Source organism: Watersipora subatra, chromosome 5 (assembly GCF_963576615.1).
Source record: "Watersipora subatra chromosome 5, tzWatSuba1.1, whole genome shotgun sequence".
NCBI classification, from domain to species: Eukaryota; Metazoa; Bryozoa; class Gymnolaemata; order Cheilostomatida; family Watersiporidae; genus Watersipora; species Watersipora subatra.
The window spans coordinates 40873798-40889771 of NC_088712.1; the positions used below are offsets into that span (position 1 = coordinate 40873798).

Genomic DNA, 15974 nt, shown 5'->3' on the forward strand with positions numbered 1-15974 from the left:
GTTTTGTTCATTTACTGTATTCTAAAAACCTACCTTCAAATTTTCTCTCTGATTGTGATGCTGGTATATTATTATAAAGTTAGTCACATTAATCTACCTAATTTACTTAGCTGCCATTAATCTTTAAAATTTGATTTACTTCTTGGTGTAAAACCTCTGCTTGATATTCTTTTGTTCACCATATAGTGTTTCATAACATTTAATGACATCACTAATCTACAAATCAAAATTATGCTAAAGTGCTTTAGATAAAATAATTCTTTAAACTCTTTAGTTTCAAGGCTTTCCTTCAGATATCAAAAAAACCTTACTAACAAAAAATAACTGCTGAAAAGCATTATTTTATCCCAAAGGAAATGCTAGTTTTGCTGTCTTTAACATTCAATTAAACAAAGAAAAGGAACTATTGCATTATTATGTATGAAATTATAAAGTTGAGTTACTTATATGAAAAACTATACATGTATTAGCTAGTTGATGAAATTTTTGTTAACCCAAGATCATCGTTACTTTTTTATTTTTTTCAGCAGGCTGTTGCAATAACAATTTTAAATGTGCACATGTAGCTGTGTATCCCAATTTTTATAACATCCATTTTTTTCTTTTAATTAGAAGTGTGGCATTTAGCTTCATTCCTTTGAAAAGCAAATTTGCCGTAGGCTCTCTTAATTTTTGTACAAGCACAAATTGAGTCCAAAGCGATATCATGAGTAAGCCAAAGCTGACAAATTCAATGAGTGCACCAATAAAGCAAATAACTGTCAATAGCTCATAGGTCAAGTTGTTATAAAATTATTTTGGCAAAATCAATCTGTCTAATTTAGCAGTCAGCTTTCCTTAGTTTTATTACTAGTACTGCTGACGTCCATAAAAAAACTGATTGGTTCTGCAATAAATTAAAACACAAATATAACTGTTGGTTGTACTTCTCCTTAAAATCTAAAGCGAAAAAAAATTGGTTGTCGCGATGTAGATATATGCAAACCTATTATTTTGGTAAGTATAACTCCACTTGTATTGACAGGACGTAGGGAGCCATGTGATTAGATTACCGAAAACTTGCCAGCTATTATCATTTCCTGATTACTCAGCTAGTTTAAACTAACTGTAGTTTAAACTATAGTTTTATGACATCATCTGGAGGCTAAATATATTCTACATGTAGTTATTGGCATTTAGCCCATAGTGGCATGGTAACTGCAACATTTGCCTAAAAATGTTACTCTGTAGTTCTGGTAGCATTCCAAGTAAAGAACGGACTTTGTTTGTCAAATAACGAAAATTTTGCGATTGCATCAGGATTGCAATTGAAGTTAATAGTAATTTGTTTTACTTTTGAGCTCGCTAACTTTTGGTTATATAATTTACTAACAAATTTAGCTATGGACTGTTACCAGAAAAATTTAGATGTTCAAAACTGGCTTTAAAAACTAAATTAAACCGCACAACACTATGTACTACTATGTTACTATGTACTCTGATCAAGGTTTAATTATTGTCGCTCCAGGGCAGCTTAACAGTTTGAAGCCTAATTCTAGATGTACCAGCGATACTTATTGTTTTTAGTCTTATTCAAACTTCCATGGGCTGTGAAAACATTTGCAGTAACACAATTATTTTAACTGAAGAGCATTTGGATGCTGTAAGCTTATAGGAAATTAAAAAAATTGAGTAACCATGGCTTAAGTCACTCTCTTTCAAATATTTGATGTTTCAGAAAAAGTGAATCATTCATTACTGCTGGCACGTTCAAACTCCTCTTTAACTTTTGTATTCAAATAACTCACAAAATTTATTGATTAAGCAGATTTTGTGACAGATTTTCCAAACTTTGGTTATGATTATCCCAGCCCTAATCTCTCACCAGGTCCACTAACTGCTATTTTAGAAGTATAGGGAACACCATCATGTATCTAAATCAAAGAGGCTATGTTTTGTTTGACCAATGATGCAAGTGTCATTTCCACTTAGGTACGTAACAGTGAACCTAGCTATATTATGGTTCAGTCGCATTCACGCTCTTGTACAGGAAGGCTTGCAGATTTCTCATGCTGCTGGTACTGCTCTTTGTACCTGTTACACATTACTTTTCCTTAACACTCTTTTAAACGGGTGACAGAAACACCTTTTAATCACCCACTAATATGATTTGTTTTATTAATGCTAGTTATAAACTAAGTTTGTTACAGTTTTGTCGCAATAGAACATTGTATTTATTTGTTAATTAATTTTATTCCTTATTATGCATTATCATACACTTTCATCTCTTTTTATATTGTAGCTTTACAGTGTAGCTCCCTAGAAGCTCACTATGGCACAAACTATCAATCAATAAATTTAAATTAGTTTACTGTGTTATCCTTACATCAGTTGCAACATCTACTGCATCATAATATCTACAGAGAAAAAATTACAGGTTGAATAGCTTGATTTGGTCTGCAGAATTACCTTAAACTAAACTTATACTGTGTTGATTCAAGCTCAAAAGTTTTCATGTCAACTTTAAGCTCACTTGGATAAATGAATTTTATTATAAAACTATAATATCATGAGCTCACGTTACATTAACAAATATAGCATCTACAACAGCGCTCCTAATGGTCGACTATTATTCCATTGCTGTTTGAAATACAATAGGTGGCTCGGGACTTCCCCTCACGCTTTCAAAAACTCTTACACAAACTAATCAATAAAACCAACGCTTAGCTAAATCACAATGCTGTCAGTTTCTCTTCCAGCTTCACGCTTAGCCTCACTCTTTCTCTCTTGCTACAATGTTACGGTGAGCTATTGATTAATCTACTATTTGTCAGCATAGGCTGAAACTTTTATCTCAGTGCTTAACAGTATGCATTTATTCCTTATATAGGAAATGAGACTGAAAGCTTGTTATAGAAGCAACCTCAGTGTATGCTGTAAGAAAAAGCTTTTGTAAGACTAATATCTGTACTAAGACTAAAACATCAGCTTCAGAGACTGCTGTAGAAGCAATATCTGTACAAGCAGCTGGAAGAGGCTGATGTAAGACTATTATCCGTACAATTAATTGAAATAGGCTGCTGTAAAGGAATATACATTTATATATTATTTTATATGCAGCAACTCAGAGAAGCTTTTTTATAAGCCTAAGTTCAATTTTTAAAACTCATCTCTTGAAACAATTGTCTTCTAGGGTATGGAACTTGTGGAGACAAGCTTAGGTTCTATTTCGAGCATGCCCAAAAATTAGTCTTTTATACAATGAGCCGATTTTATAGAAAACATTTGCCATTGCTGTCAGCCATAACGTCACGACATGACACATACTAAAAAACTATAGTTGATCAAGTATCATGAATACTTGATAGTTCAAAGTTGAAGCAATGACCATCCAAGTTAACTGAGCAGTATTCCCCAATAGGTACAACCACAGCTTTATTAGGTGTGAGTCAATCAATTTGTTGGTTCAAGGGCAGGAAAATACTTGCTAGAAGTAAGAAATTATATCCGTCGACTTGGTTGAAGTAGGATTCAAGTGATTATCAAACCTATAATAAAAATATTTGGGATACTTTAAAATGTTGAGTTTTATTTTTGCTGTGAGCTTTCTTGTATAAAATGTTGCCATGAAGTTTCAACATGACTAGAGCAGTTTCAATAGCAGTGTTGCCGATGCAAAGTTCTATATGACACAAAACCAATTTCTGCAAATATTACTGGTTTATTTGAACTTTTGTGTGCAGTTACACGGCAAATAAGGTAAATTAAAAACTAAAATTGTAGCACAATGACATTTTCTGCAGGATGAACACACTCTGACACATTTGCTGATACAATACTTGTAAGTAGGAGAATCTAATGCGATCTCAAGTGAAATAGTCAGCCACCAGTTGGTTTCATTTTATTTTAACTAGCTGAATAGCTACCTACAATTGCTACTACTGAGTGAACCAGGAAGGCAACCTGTATTACTTCTACTTCTTTTACTTAACTTTTAATGCGTTTGCTGCCATTCTTGTACAAATTTAGCTATCGGCCTATTGCCATGCATTTTACAGAAAACGGCCAATTTGGCTTTATGATTGGTGTACAGTTTCTTCCAACTGTGAGCTCTACCTAAAACATTTTTGCTATGTATTTTATTTTGCCAACATGTGAACAAACAGTGCTGTGCAAAAAATGTGTTGTGTTTATATTTTGTACATCGCCAAAGCTATGTGAAGCTACGAACACTACAAAGCTAAAATGATCTTCTACATCGTTCCTTACTCTTACGAAACTATTACTTTCACCAGCATTAGAGTCAGTGCTGCCACTTTAATTATATGTGTAACTAATAAGTTCTAAAGCTGAATAGGCTAACATGTCAGCAACACTAGGAATTCTTTGTTTTCTAATTTGGGAGGTACTTACAAAAGCAAAATTAACACAAAAGAGTTCAAACGTCAGAAAAAAAAGTTTTGTGTTTTCAATTTGGAAATTATCAAACTAAATTTTTAATTGCTTCATGAATTTAAGCTAATTTTTTGAAGAAATCATTGGACAACACTGCCAAAACTATAAAAGTTCCAAGGATTGCTGGTTATGTTGTCAATGGATAATAAAATTAAGTTATTACGTAACGGCTTGGAAAAAAGTGCATACGGCAGTCAATCATAGATTTTGCATGAATGTGCATATAGGAGCGGAAGGGTTAATGTATTGCTGATACCCAACTTATATGACAAGATACTAATAACATATTTTTGTTGGCAAAATGATTTAGCCTAGATTGTACTATTGCCACACATGAAAATTTTTTTGCGACAACTGGCAAACATTAACAATAACAGGTGTCTTCCTATGTTTCAAGTTTTTAAGCTTTGGACACTATGAGTGGAGTCAAAAAGTTTCAGTTGTCTACTAGCCTTAACATACAAACACGAACCAGTACTGAAAGCTTGTTGTAACAGATGTTCGAACCAAAAAGTCGAAATAAAGGGATTTAATAGATATTCCCAGCTCTTCTTTTTTGTTTGATAATAAGGAAATGGAAAATGCCCTTTGAAGAATACCCTTGAGTATCATAAGCATCGGTAGATGCATAACTTCTTCTCATGACAATGAGTACCTCGTTGCCTTCTATTTAAAGTGGGCGCATTAGCCATTTCTAGTCAAACATTGCTAGTGCAGTTCTCCTCACACAGTCAGCGTGTAATGTTTTCAGAAAGGAACTGCACTTGTTCAGTTATTTTGCTGAGCTCTTGTCACCGCAGAATTTCAGTATTTATTTCAATTTTATTTAAGCATTTTAGTAAAATTCCTGTATTTTGATACAATACCGCAGAATTTCAGTATTTATTTCAATTAAGCATTTTAGGAAAATTCCTGTATTTTTGATACAATTCAAATATCTGCATCTAGTCTCCTTATAACTTGAAATCACAAAATAAGTGTCTCCGAAATGCACAGTATGAAAAACTCTCACGAACAACTTGAAACTTTGAACCATTCAGTCAACCTAGAAAGCTGCTTTCTTACCAACTCTTACTAATAATGAGGATGTGAATGTTAACCGCTGTCTGTCATTAGACCGTTCAATGATGTGTATTTGTCGAAGCAGTATTACTATCTAATGAATACTTGGATGGCCAATTAATAGCCTCTTCGGTATGCAATTGATAACCAATTAAGGCAGTCAACTTCTGACTAATGTTTTAACCAACATACAATAAGGAAAGGTAGACCAGACTCTCCTTAAGAAAAATGCAGCATCTGTAGAAACACTGTGCTATTTTAGTGAACACTATGGCAGCATCTAGGGGATGAGGATAAGATAATCTATCTATCAGCCAGCCACTGCTAAATGATGCATATACTACTGTGTTACAAAGGTTTCATGCTCTTAGAATATCATATCCTCCCTGTCGAGAAAATCACTCTGATCTAGTGAAAAGAAAAAACCTGTTTGACATTTGCGTGCAGCTCGATGGAATAAATGGTAAATGTCGCTTTGGCCAACTGCAAAAGTGGGAGAACTTGCAATTGAGAAGTCGGATGAAAAAATACAAGATAAAGCTCTATCGACATATTGCGATAAAGTTATATATATGCTAGTGTTTTAATAAAGCAATGCTTTTTAGTGTGAACTAGAATAGTTAATGAATATTCACTGTAACATCAATAAAAATTGATTGGTAGAACTATATAACCAAGTTTTATGGCTTGCCTTTAATAGAATACTTTTTTTAAATAAACACATTCGTTCTTTAAATAAATGTCATAATCTAAATTTTTTTATTGGTATCAAAGGTGAAAAGAGGTTAACAAATTAAAAACCATCATTTCATGCTTTAGACTTTTTGACGTTTACATTTATTCAAATCTCAACTTACTCTAATAGTGCTAAGATACTTTGACTTTGTAAAATTGAATATGATGCAATCTTTTAGCAGTCTGCTCATCCTACTCATCACCCTTTTGGCATCACTTGACAATTTCACACATGCCAAAATAGATGGTATCTGGCAGTGCAGTGGTAAACAGTCAGAGTACACCTATCTCGACTGTCAGACTGACAGAAATCTTACGGATGGCTGTTACTACCTGATCCACTTTGCACAGTACAGACCTTGTAATGAGGTCTGTGATGGAGTAGAAATTGGGTCTAAAGATGAAGAGAGATGCAATGCCAACTGTCCAGGTTAGTACATCTTATAGTAACATTAGCACTTTGTTGTAAGTCTGGCAACTATAATGATTGTGTGTTTGATCATTGTTTTCAACTTACTCTTAAAGATTATAGGCTGTATTTGGAGTAGCTCGCAGTGCGAACCACTGACCACAAATGCATCACTATTATAAGAGAGGCGCATAGCAAGCTGACTGTCCAAATTAGTAAGACCATCAAAAAGTTACTTTTTTGCCGTAACCAATAATAAAGATTGGTGCTTTTCTAAGCTAATTAGAGTGAAGGGCGAAAAACGGGCAACTCTTTACATTATTTTGAATTATTTAAAAAACATTATTATTTTTAGAAAGTTGATATAATTAAAAAATTTTCTTAATCTTAACAATGTTGTAAAAAAATCTTGCTCGATGTGCAATTAATATATACAGTGGCTGCAAATATATGTCAGAAACTGTGCAATCAAAATATACATGTTGCAGCAAATATTATTTTGCATGATCATTAGTAGATAAAAGGTAAACTATTATTTTCAGATTTCCTCCCAATGTACTGCAAAATCGGTCCTTCCGAAAGTACCCATGCTGGCATTGCAAAAAGTCAAGTAACTGATGGTAATGTAAGACATGGAGCTGTCACCACTACTGATAGAGTCAACTTTGATCTTTCACTGCATTATTTACCGCTGATTGGTGGCAGCTTTCTTGTATTAGCAGCAATCATATTTTCGGTGTTACTTGGCTATTATTTTCAAAGAAAAGCCAGAGTTTTACTACCAAATGATGAACGTCTGCAGCCTAAAGGTAAGCGTAAAATATGGTAGCAAGTTTACAGACTTAATGATAAGCTGTATGTGCTGAAACATTTTCCTAATAAAAAATTACCATAAGGGAATTTCCCTTAACATATCAGGCCAACATGCCACTAAAGCGTACTTTAAAAAAGGCTGATGGGTAGTAAATATTCCAGCATATGTTTGCATTCATTGCACTTCTTTTCAAAGGTGTAGTTTTATGTCTTTTATCATCAACTCAAAGCCACTTCAGAATAAAAGAGTTAAAGCCTGTTTGTCTTGCATTGAACCTTTTGTCTTCCTTGGTAAGAAATAATTGTCTGGTGTAATTAGACAACACAAAACCTACTAACAATAGTCTTTCTGCTGTTGATCAACACGTTCCGTATGGACTACTAACCTGCTCCTGAACATCGCAGCATGTATTTATATTCATTTGGCGTGATGTATTTAACAAATAATTTTAAATCAGCATGTATGACCACATTGAAAAAATTGACAGCCACGCACCCAATAGTCATCAATGATTGTATTTTTAGTTTTTCATAGCTAGTTGCCAGGAAAAAAACATTACAAAATTTTTTGGTCTCGAACAAACTGTTGACAAAAGTAAAAAACAAAGTACTACATTGCCGAAATATTAATGATTTGGCATCTAAGCGTGTTGTTTACAGCATCAATATATCTGTATCCCTATTAGTTGCAAAATGCAATACTTAAATGACAAGTTGGTTTTAGGTAAAGAAACACAAATTACTCAAACTGTAAACAACACATAAAGAAACATTACTCAGTAATATTCATGTAAATAGAATAAACACTCAAACATTCCTAAATGGACCTTCTTGCTTGTTTCAGTTGGTCAACCCATAATGGAAGAAAAGTTCTTTCAGCATCCGATGACTGTAACAGGTAAACGGTTAGATAGAGTGTGCTTTCAACTTGATTATGCATGTTTCTGTTGTTATGTAAGGAATATCTAATTACACATTTACTCATATTAACTACTTATAATTTTAGGTTTAAATTAATCAAATGTTACGGACATAAAAGTTGTCTAATCAAAACAAGATTGTGTTGTTTTAAGAATTTTTAATGTTTCTAGAAAGTAGTTTTTGTAAAATATAACAGTTTTTATAGTAAACCAGCATATTAAATTGCAAATACTTTAAGAAAACTGTAAAGCTTGGCAACATATTGTTTTCATTTTTACACATGAGCAAAACTATCACATGACATTTGAATTTACTAATAAAACAACTGCTTTGTTTTTCTGTTCGTTTTTGATAATGGCGCTTCAAAAATAACGGCACTATTCTAAATAATCAGAGAAAAGCCATTCTCTGATTATTTAGAATAATCTTAACAATCAAAACTGAGTAAAGTACTTTTTTTTAGAATGACAATTACACTTTTAAAAACTTAATTTCTTGCTAAATAACTGATACTATTTCTTGTAATCATGTTGAAGTGTCTCCAAAACTAATTCTGTATCTAATTTTTCTACTATTTCATTTACTCTAAAAAGGGTTTTAAAAAGTAATTAAATTGTTTTTCTTGCATGTTAAAATAACCTTAATTTTATCTATAAGTGGGTTTATTTATCTCCATGAGCTTATCTTTGTTCTCAATGCGATGCTTACAGAAATAAAATAGTTTAGAATATTTCCTCTGACTGTGGTCTTGCACAAAATCCGACTTGTTAACTCAACAGGTTCAACACCCAAGTTACATGATAGTTAATAGGCCTACTATTTTGCATGCAGCTAAATTTACAAATCATTCTCTTTGAAAACACACCTTTTTCACGCATTATTCATAGTTGGCAGATTTGTTTCGATTTACACAATATAAATTGTTTCTTTTCCATTTGGTTGAATGCTGTTATGGGTAAACTTAAAACGGCATATTGATTATATTACAGCCAACTTTTCTCGTTCAATTCTCAGTTTTCTTTTCTGCTCATTTTTCCCATCAAAGTGTACATGAACAAAAAGAAATCTATAAAATAGCTGATAAAATCCAATTCAACTGTTCAACCACCTACAAACTTGGTGTCGATGCCTCAATAATCATCACTAATTTTCATTTGTCCGGCTAAAACATCAAAAAGGGGAATTTTTAGTCCAACTAAACGGCTAGTAATTAAATACTCTTTTCACAACTTTTTGCACAAAAAAGAAAACTTTAATTCAAATAAAAAGCTATATGGGCACTATTTTTAAACCATTGGCATTTTCATAAATTTACTTGTTTTAGTCAATTTTCTTGTTAATGTCAATCTATATTTATTCACCAATTATTAGCTAAAGAAGCCTTTAATAGCGTAATGATCCTCTGTTTTAGGTCTATTAATTATAAGTGCTGGATTGGTGCTTCAAGTAGTTTGCTTATGATTTGCGAATTTAGGGGACTGTATTTTAGGTGTAGATTTAATGCTGAGAATTAGGCTGGTTTGTTTTAGCTAAAAAACTTCAAAACAGATTATATTTATTAAAAACTCAAACTTTCAATAGTAAAAACATAAAATATATAAAGGCTAATCAAATCAATGGCTGATGCTAATTGTGGAAGTCTAAAAATATAAAAAGTGATACAAGAGCAGAGTAATACTTAAAGCGTGAGTAAGATATGGAATTCGAATTGTTTCTGATTTACACATGCTTATATACACTTGTCTAATCAGTCAGCCAACAGTCATACCCATAGATCGCAGACAATCGGGTGCTGCAAAACTTCCCAGGCAGTAAGCGAGGAAGTACAAAGAAGCAGACAACATTTATGCTATGCAGTGAAATAGCAGGTGCTAGGAAGTTAGAACAACAAATCGGAGTGTCAGGCTACCATGCTAGACAGGCAGTAATTCAATAGACATTAACTGACCCATAGATGAGGACAATGTTTACATGAGCCACAAGTCATCATTGTGGTTTCTTGACCTTGCTTGAACCCAGGTTAATCTGTTATTGTCAAACTATTGTTTTTGCATCCGGATGCGTATATATATTCTGGTAGAATTGCAAATAAATCAGTTAGTCAGCATACACCTGAGAATATATTTCCAACAGGTTTTGGGCCCAGTCATAGTGGCTTGCTAAATTTACTGTGTTACTATTTATTGATAAACTACATCAAGCATGGCGACTGGCGAAGAAAAGTCCAGTCTGGACAAGCTGACAAGAAACCATTACAGCACATGGAAGTTTAAACTAAAACACCTGCTGATAGCTAAGGAGCTATAGGAATTAGTGGATGGATCTGCTGAAGAGCCGACAGAAGCAACAGCCAAAGCAACCTTTGTGAAAAAAACTAATCAGGCTATGTCGCTGATGGTGCTCTCGGTAAGCGATGATCTGCTATATGTAATCACTACCTGTGATAAGCCAAAAGAAGTGTGTGACATCCTACAAAAACATTTTGTGCGGGATACTTTAGCAAACAAACTATTCCTCAAAAAACAATACTTTCGAGCGTTAATGAAAGAGCGCTCCGCTGTGGAGCAGCATTTAAAGTTTATGAAAGAATTAACTGATAAGCTTGCACAAAAAATTCTGTAATATTTGAAGAAGATCAGATCGTGACTCTACTGGGAAGTCTTCCAGAAAACTTTTTTACACTAGTGACAGCACTGAAAGCTAGAGTGGATACAGGCCTTTTAATGGGGTATGTACAACAAGCAATTCTAAATTAAGCACAAAGTGAGGACAGAAAATCATTGGAAAACTCAAGGTTATCATTACCGGACTCTGCTAATCTTGCCAACAAAGGAAGGCAACTAAAAAACAAATGACAGAACCGCGACAGGAAGTGCTACAGAGTCTATAGCATCTGAGATGGGACTGGCCAGAACTGAAATCAAACGTTAGTGATCACGTTGCAAAGCACGCTGCAGATGATCAAGCTGAAAGCAGCTCTGACTCAGCGTTCACCATACAAAACACCAATGCTACTGACAGTAAGGCATGCAAGTGGCTCATCGACTCTGGAGCCACGAGTCACATGACATTTAACAGGGGCATATTGAAAGAGTATACAGAGTTTGGAAAGCCTCGGAAGGTTAGCCTTGGAGATGGTCGTCAGCAAAATGCAGTCGGCATTGGTAAGGTGGAGGTCTACACTGCGGTAAATCATGCTAAGTCTAAACCAAATACTATGCATGATCTACTCCTCGCCCTTGCAATGAAGGTGAGCTTTTTCTCCGTGCATTCAGCAGCATCTCATGGTGTTCTCATCTCAATGGCATCTCATCGTGCAATTCGGCAACTCTCGCTGTTGGCCTGAGAACAAGAGTAGCAAGGTCAGAGCCACCAGAACTTTGATTGACAAACTATATTATCTATACACATGTTTCAGTAAAGAACATACTTCTGTAGCTTCAGAGTTATGGCATCAATGCTTAGGGCATGCAAGTGCATCTGTCATGGCAAATGCTAGGGACTTAGTGATAGGAGCCGATTTGTCTGCTGTCAAAATAGATGTATGTGAACCCTGTTATTTGGGAAAAATGTCTAGGAAACCTTTTTTATAAAGATGGTATTGTTAAGTCTAGTAGGTGACTAGAAAGAGTACATACTGATGTGTGTGGCCCAATGAAAACAAAATCCATCGGTGGTAGCCAGTATCTTGTTTGTTCTATTGATGACTATACTAGAAATGATTTCCACTATTTCATGCGTAAAAAATCTGAAGTATTTTCTAAGTTCAAGGAATTTCAGGCTTTTGCTTGCAATCAGGCTGGCCAGAGTATCAAGATTCTACGTAGTGATAATGGTGGTGAATATATTGGGAAAGATTGTGAAAACTATATCTCATCTTGTAGCATTCTACATCAGCTTACTGTGCGGTACTCGGCTGAGCAAAATGGGGTAGTGAAGCGCTATAACCGAATCGTATGCGAATTTGTTAGGGCTATGGTAGCGCAAGGGAGGCTGCCAAAGCGTTTCTGGGCAGAGGCCAATGCTAGTGCTGCCTATTCTAAAAATAGATTACCCACTAAGGCTACTAGTAAAACTCCTTATGAGCTGTGGTACAAGTACAGACCTGACATTAGTCAACTTAGGGTGTTGGCCCACATTCCTTATCAGCTAAAAAGCAAACTTGATGTTAAAGCCGAGTGCATGATCTGTATTGGATATAGCGTCAGAAGCAAGGGGTATAGGCTGCTCAACCCTACAACTGACACAGTAGAGGTGCATCACAACATTGTGTTTGACGAGTCAGAGTTAGAGCTGCCCAGTCAAACAGATCTATCTGATCAACCACAGTCAGGTGATGTAGATGCAAGCCTAGACCCAATTGAAAATGGCACTGAATATCCAACGAGCAATCCCGGTCGTTTTACTCGTGTTAACAAGCCACCTGTGAGATTTGGTATTGATGAGTACACAAGTGTTTGTGCTGATTATATAGCTTTGAAAGCATGTGACATAATTGAACCCCACAGTTATTCCGACGCTATCTTAGGTTCTCAGTCTAAGAAATGGCAGGCAGCTGCTGATGCTGAGTATAAATCATTAATTCAAAATGAAACCTGGGATTTGGTGGAGCTACCAAAAGGGCGTAAAACAATAGACCGTAAACGGGTTTTTAAGATAAAATATTATAGTGAAGGCAGGGTAGAAAGGTTTAAGGGTAGAGTAGTGGCTAAGGGTTTTGAGCAAAAGTATGGCATCGACTATGAGAAAACTTTTGCACCGGCGGTCAATTTCCCTTCTCTACGAGCACTGATTTTACATGCTACCTCCCACAACTTTCTCATACACCAAATGAATGTTGTTACCGCTTTCCTTAATGGCAGACTTGAGAAAGAATATACATGAAGCAACCGGAAGGGTTTAGTCTAAAGGGCTCTGAAAAATTTGAATGTAAGTTACGGAAAAGCATATCTGGGTTGAAACAAGCACCTAGATTCTGGAATGCAGTTTTAGATTAGTTTTTAAAACATCAGGGTTTCCGTCAGTCAGGTGAAGATTAGTGCGCATACATCAGAGCGCATGATGTTGAGAAAACTATAATTGCCGTGTATGTCAATGACTTGGTTATTGCAAGCTGTTTAAAATCCGAAATGTGTGCAGCCAAAGAGTCCCTAGCTGCTAGATTTAATATGAAAGACATGGGAAGTCTGCAGTATGTACTAGTTATCAATGTTGTGCAAAATAAAAATGTTGTTTGCCTAAATCAAGTAACTTACATTGAGCAAACATTTAAAAGGTTTGGGATGGAAGTTTGTAAACCAGTAGCTACACCAGCAGCGGTAGCTGTTAGGCTAGTTAAGGACGATGAGAGCAAGCCAGTGGATCAAACTTTGTATCAATCCATGATAAGCAGTTTGCTGTACTTAGCTGTCACAACCCGACCTGACATATCATATTCAGTGGGAGCACTTTCAAAGTACAACAGCTGCCCAACAGAGACACACCTCACAGTTACTAAACATGTGTTTCGCTATTTGAGGGGTACAAGCAACTTCACGCTTAGGTATTCCAGACTGAGGCTTGAGGTAGTAGGATATTGTGATGCTAGTTGGGGGGGACAATGAAGATAGACATTCAACAAGTGGAGTTACATGAGTGGGTTACATGTACATGTAAAGTTGAATCAAATTAAAAACAAACATTTTTTAATGGAAAGAAACAACCAGACAGAGCGGTAGTTTTCAGCATTGTTGAAGGACTTTTATCAAATACACGTATCTTGAACAGATCTGATGTTATCATGTCATACAAGCTTTTGTTCAAATAATCATATGAGTCTCCTCGCTGAAACTACTTGTTTAGAAAATGGTTGCTAAAAAGCCTTGTTATGAAGAATTTAAACAAATTATACTTTTCTTCATTGTTTTATGTGAAGATACTCTGTAATTATGGAGTTATTTTACTGAGCTGTTTTCTGGCTAGCCATCTATGAAGGAAAACTTATGAATCATCAGTATGGTGCTTGACTCAATTGGTTGTTACAGTACTGCTGGTTTGATTCAAGTAGCAGCTGCAGTGCAAATGCTAGTGAAGTGTTTAATCACTGAATCACATTAAATAGGCATGGCCGCTATTGAAGTTGCACATGTGCTGTAGAGTCTTACAAAGAGGCTTTGTTGACAATGTTCATTGTGAACAATTTTATTGATCGTTACGCTAAAAATGTGATAAATTTTTTGCTTGTTTAAGTTAATTTAGATCATGAACAACATTCAGTAATGCCCAAATTACTTTTTCATTTTTAATTGCAATTGAATACAAAAACAATGGTGAAAAAGCAAGCATATATTTTTGTCACATACAATAGGAATAACATCACATGGCAAAATATAACCTTTAGGAAACAATTAATTATATTGCTTTCAGACAACTTTTCCGATATTTAGTAGTGAGACAAGACGAAAGATCTTTCTACCTGCTGGCTTATTCAGAGGTTTTCTGTCTGTCATTTTTAGAACATTCTGTCAACAGTTTGAATACAACAACTGATCTGCCCTGTTTGATTACTAAAAAAACTTGAAAGCCTAGCTAACAAGAGGCTATGCCATTTATTAAGCTGACATATGCTTTATACTGAGATCTGTTTTGCAAAAATCAAGCCGCGAAAATAAAATTGCCCTATGAGTAAGTTACAAGTACCTTTTCTAAAAAAATTTGCCATCGTGAATTCTATTAATTCCTATGGCATGAATAAAAAACTGACAGTCGTCTATTTAAAATATGTTTTTTTATTTGCCTGCATGAATAGCCATTTAAATGTCAGGAATGAGTAGTCTCTTTTAGCTATGGACAAACTGGTGCTAATATTAGGTTGCAAGGAACCAGTTGATGACAAGTGAGCACTTACTTCTCTTGTAGATTACCCAGTACAATCAGTGGGTGACAATGATCTGAATCTGAAAAAGGAAAATATGGAGAACCCTGAGTATTCAGCGCTGTTGGTTAAATAACTCCATCACACAATTACAAAATCTATCAGAAATGCTCACTGCGACAAAATGGTGGCGGATCAGTTATACCATGATACAAAAATTTTACAGTATCTTTTTGTATTTAATGATAATTGGTTTTATTATTTTGAAAGCTTTAATGAAAATATATCCAAAGGTTGTTTTAACTTCTTTGTGTGATTTTTTATATTTTGTTAAATTTGAACTCTGATTTTCTTATTCATCTGTATTTTTCCTGAAAATACTTAGGTTTCTGTTCTACTCTTAAGGATTTACTTTCCCTTCTGACAATAAAACATGTACTTTTCTTTAATGTAACAAGAGAAGATAAATCATACTTATGATTACGGATAAAATGTTGCAATAGTTATTTGAGCTGAATATGAAGTTGAGCTCTTTCAATTTGGCAATATTAACTTCTGATATTGCTTCGGCTGTAATAAGTGTTAACAAGATATACAATGCTAAGGTTATTGATCACAGTGTTTGTTGGTTCTTTTTCCGAGGTTGAATGTTAGCCAATACAAATTTAGACTTATAGCTTTAACAATCAGCCTTAATAAGCTATCAAAACTTTAATTGGGCTGCTGTTTTTCCTGCAAACAGAGTCA

At 34.7% G+C, this 15974-nt stretch overlaps 1 protein-coding gene across 1 annotated transcript; it reads left to right on the forward strand.

The window, feature by feature from the left end:
- Nucleotides 1-6393: 6393 nt before the first annotated feature.
- On the forward strand, nt 6394-15363 carry LOC137397366 (uncharacterized). The gene is made up of 4 exons (XM_068083656.1): nt 6394-6661; nt 7183-7449; nt 8298-8351; nt 15272-15363. The coding sequence occupies exons 1-4, from the start codon at nt 6394-6396 to the stop codon at nt 15361-15363; spliced, it is 681 nt and encodes a 226-aa protein (XP_067939757.1).
- Nucleotides 15364-15974: the final 611 nt, after the last annotated feature.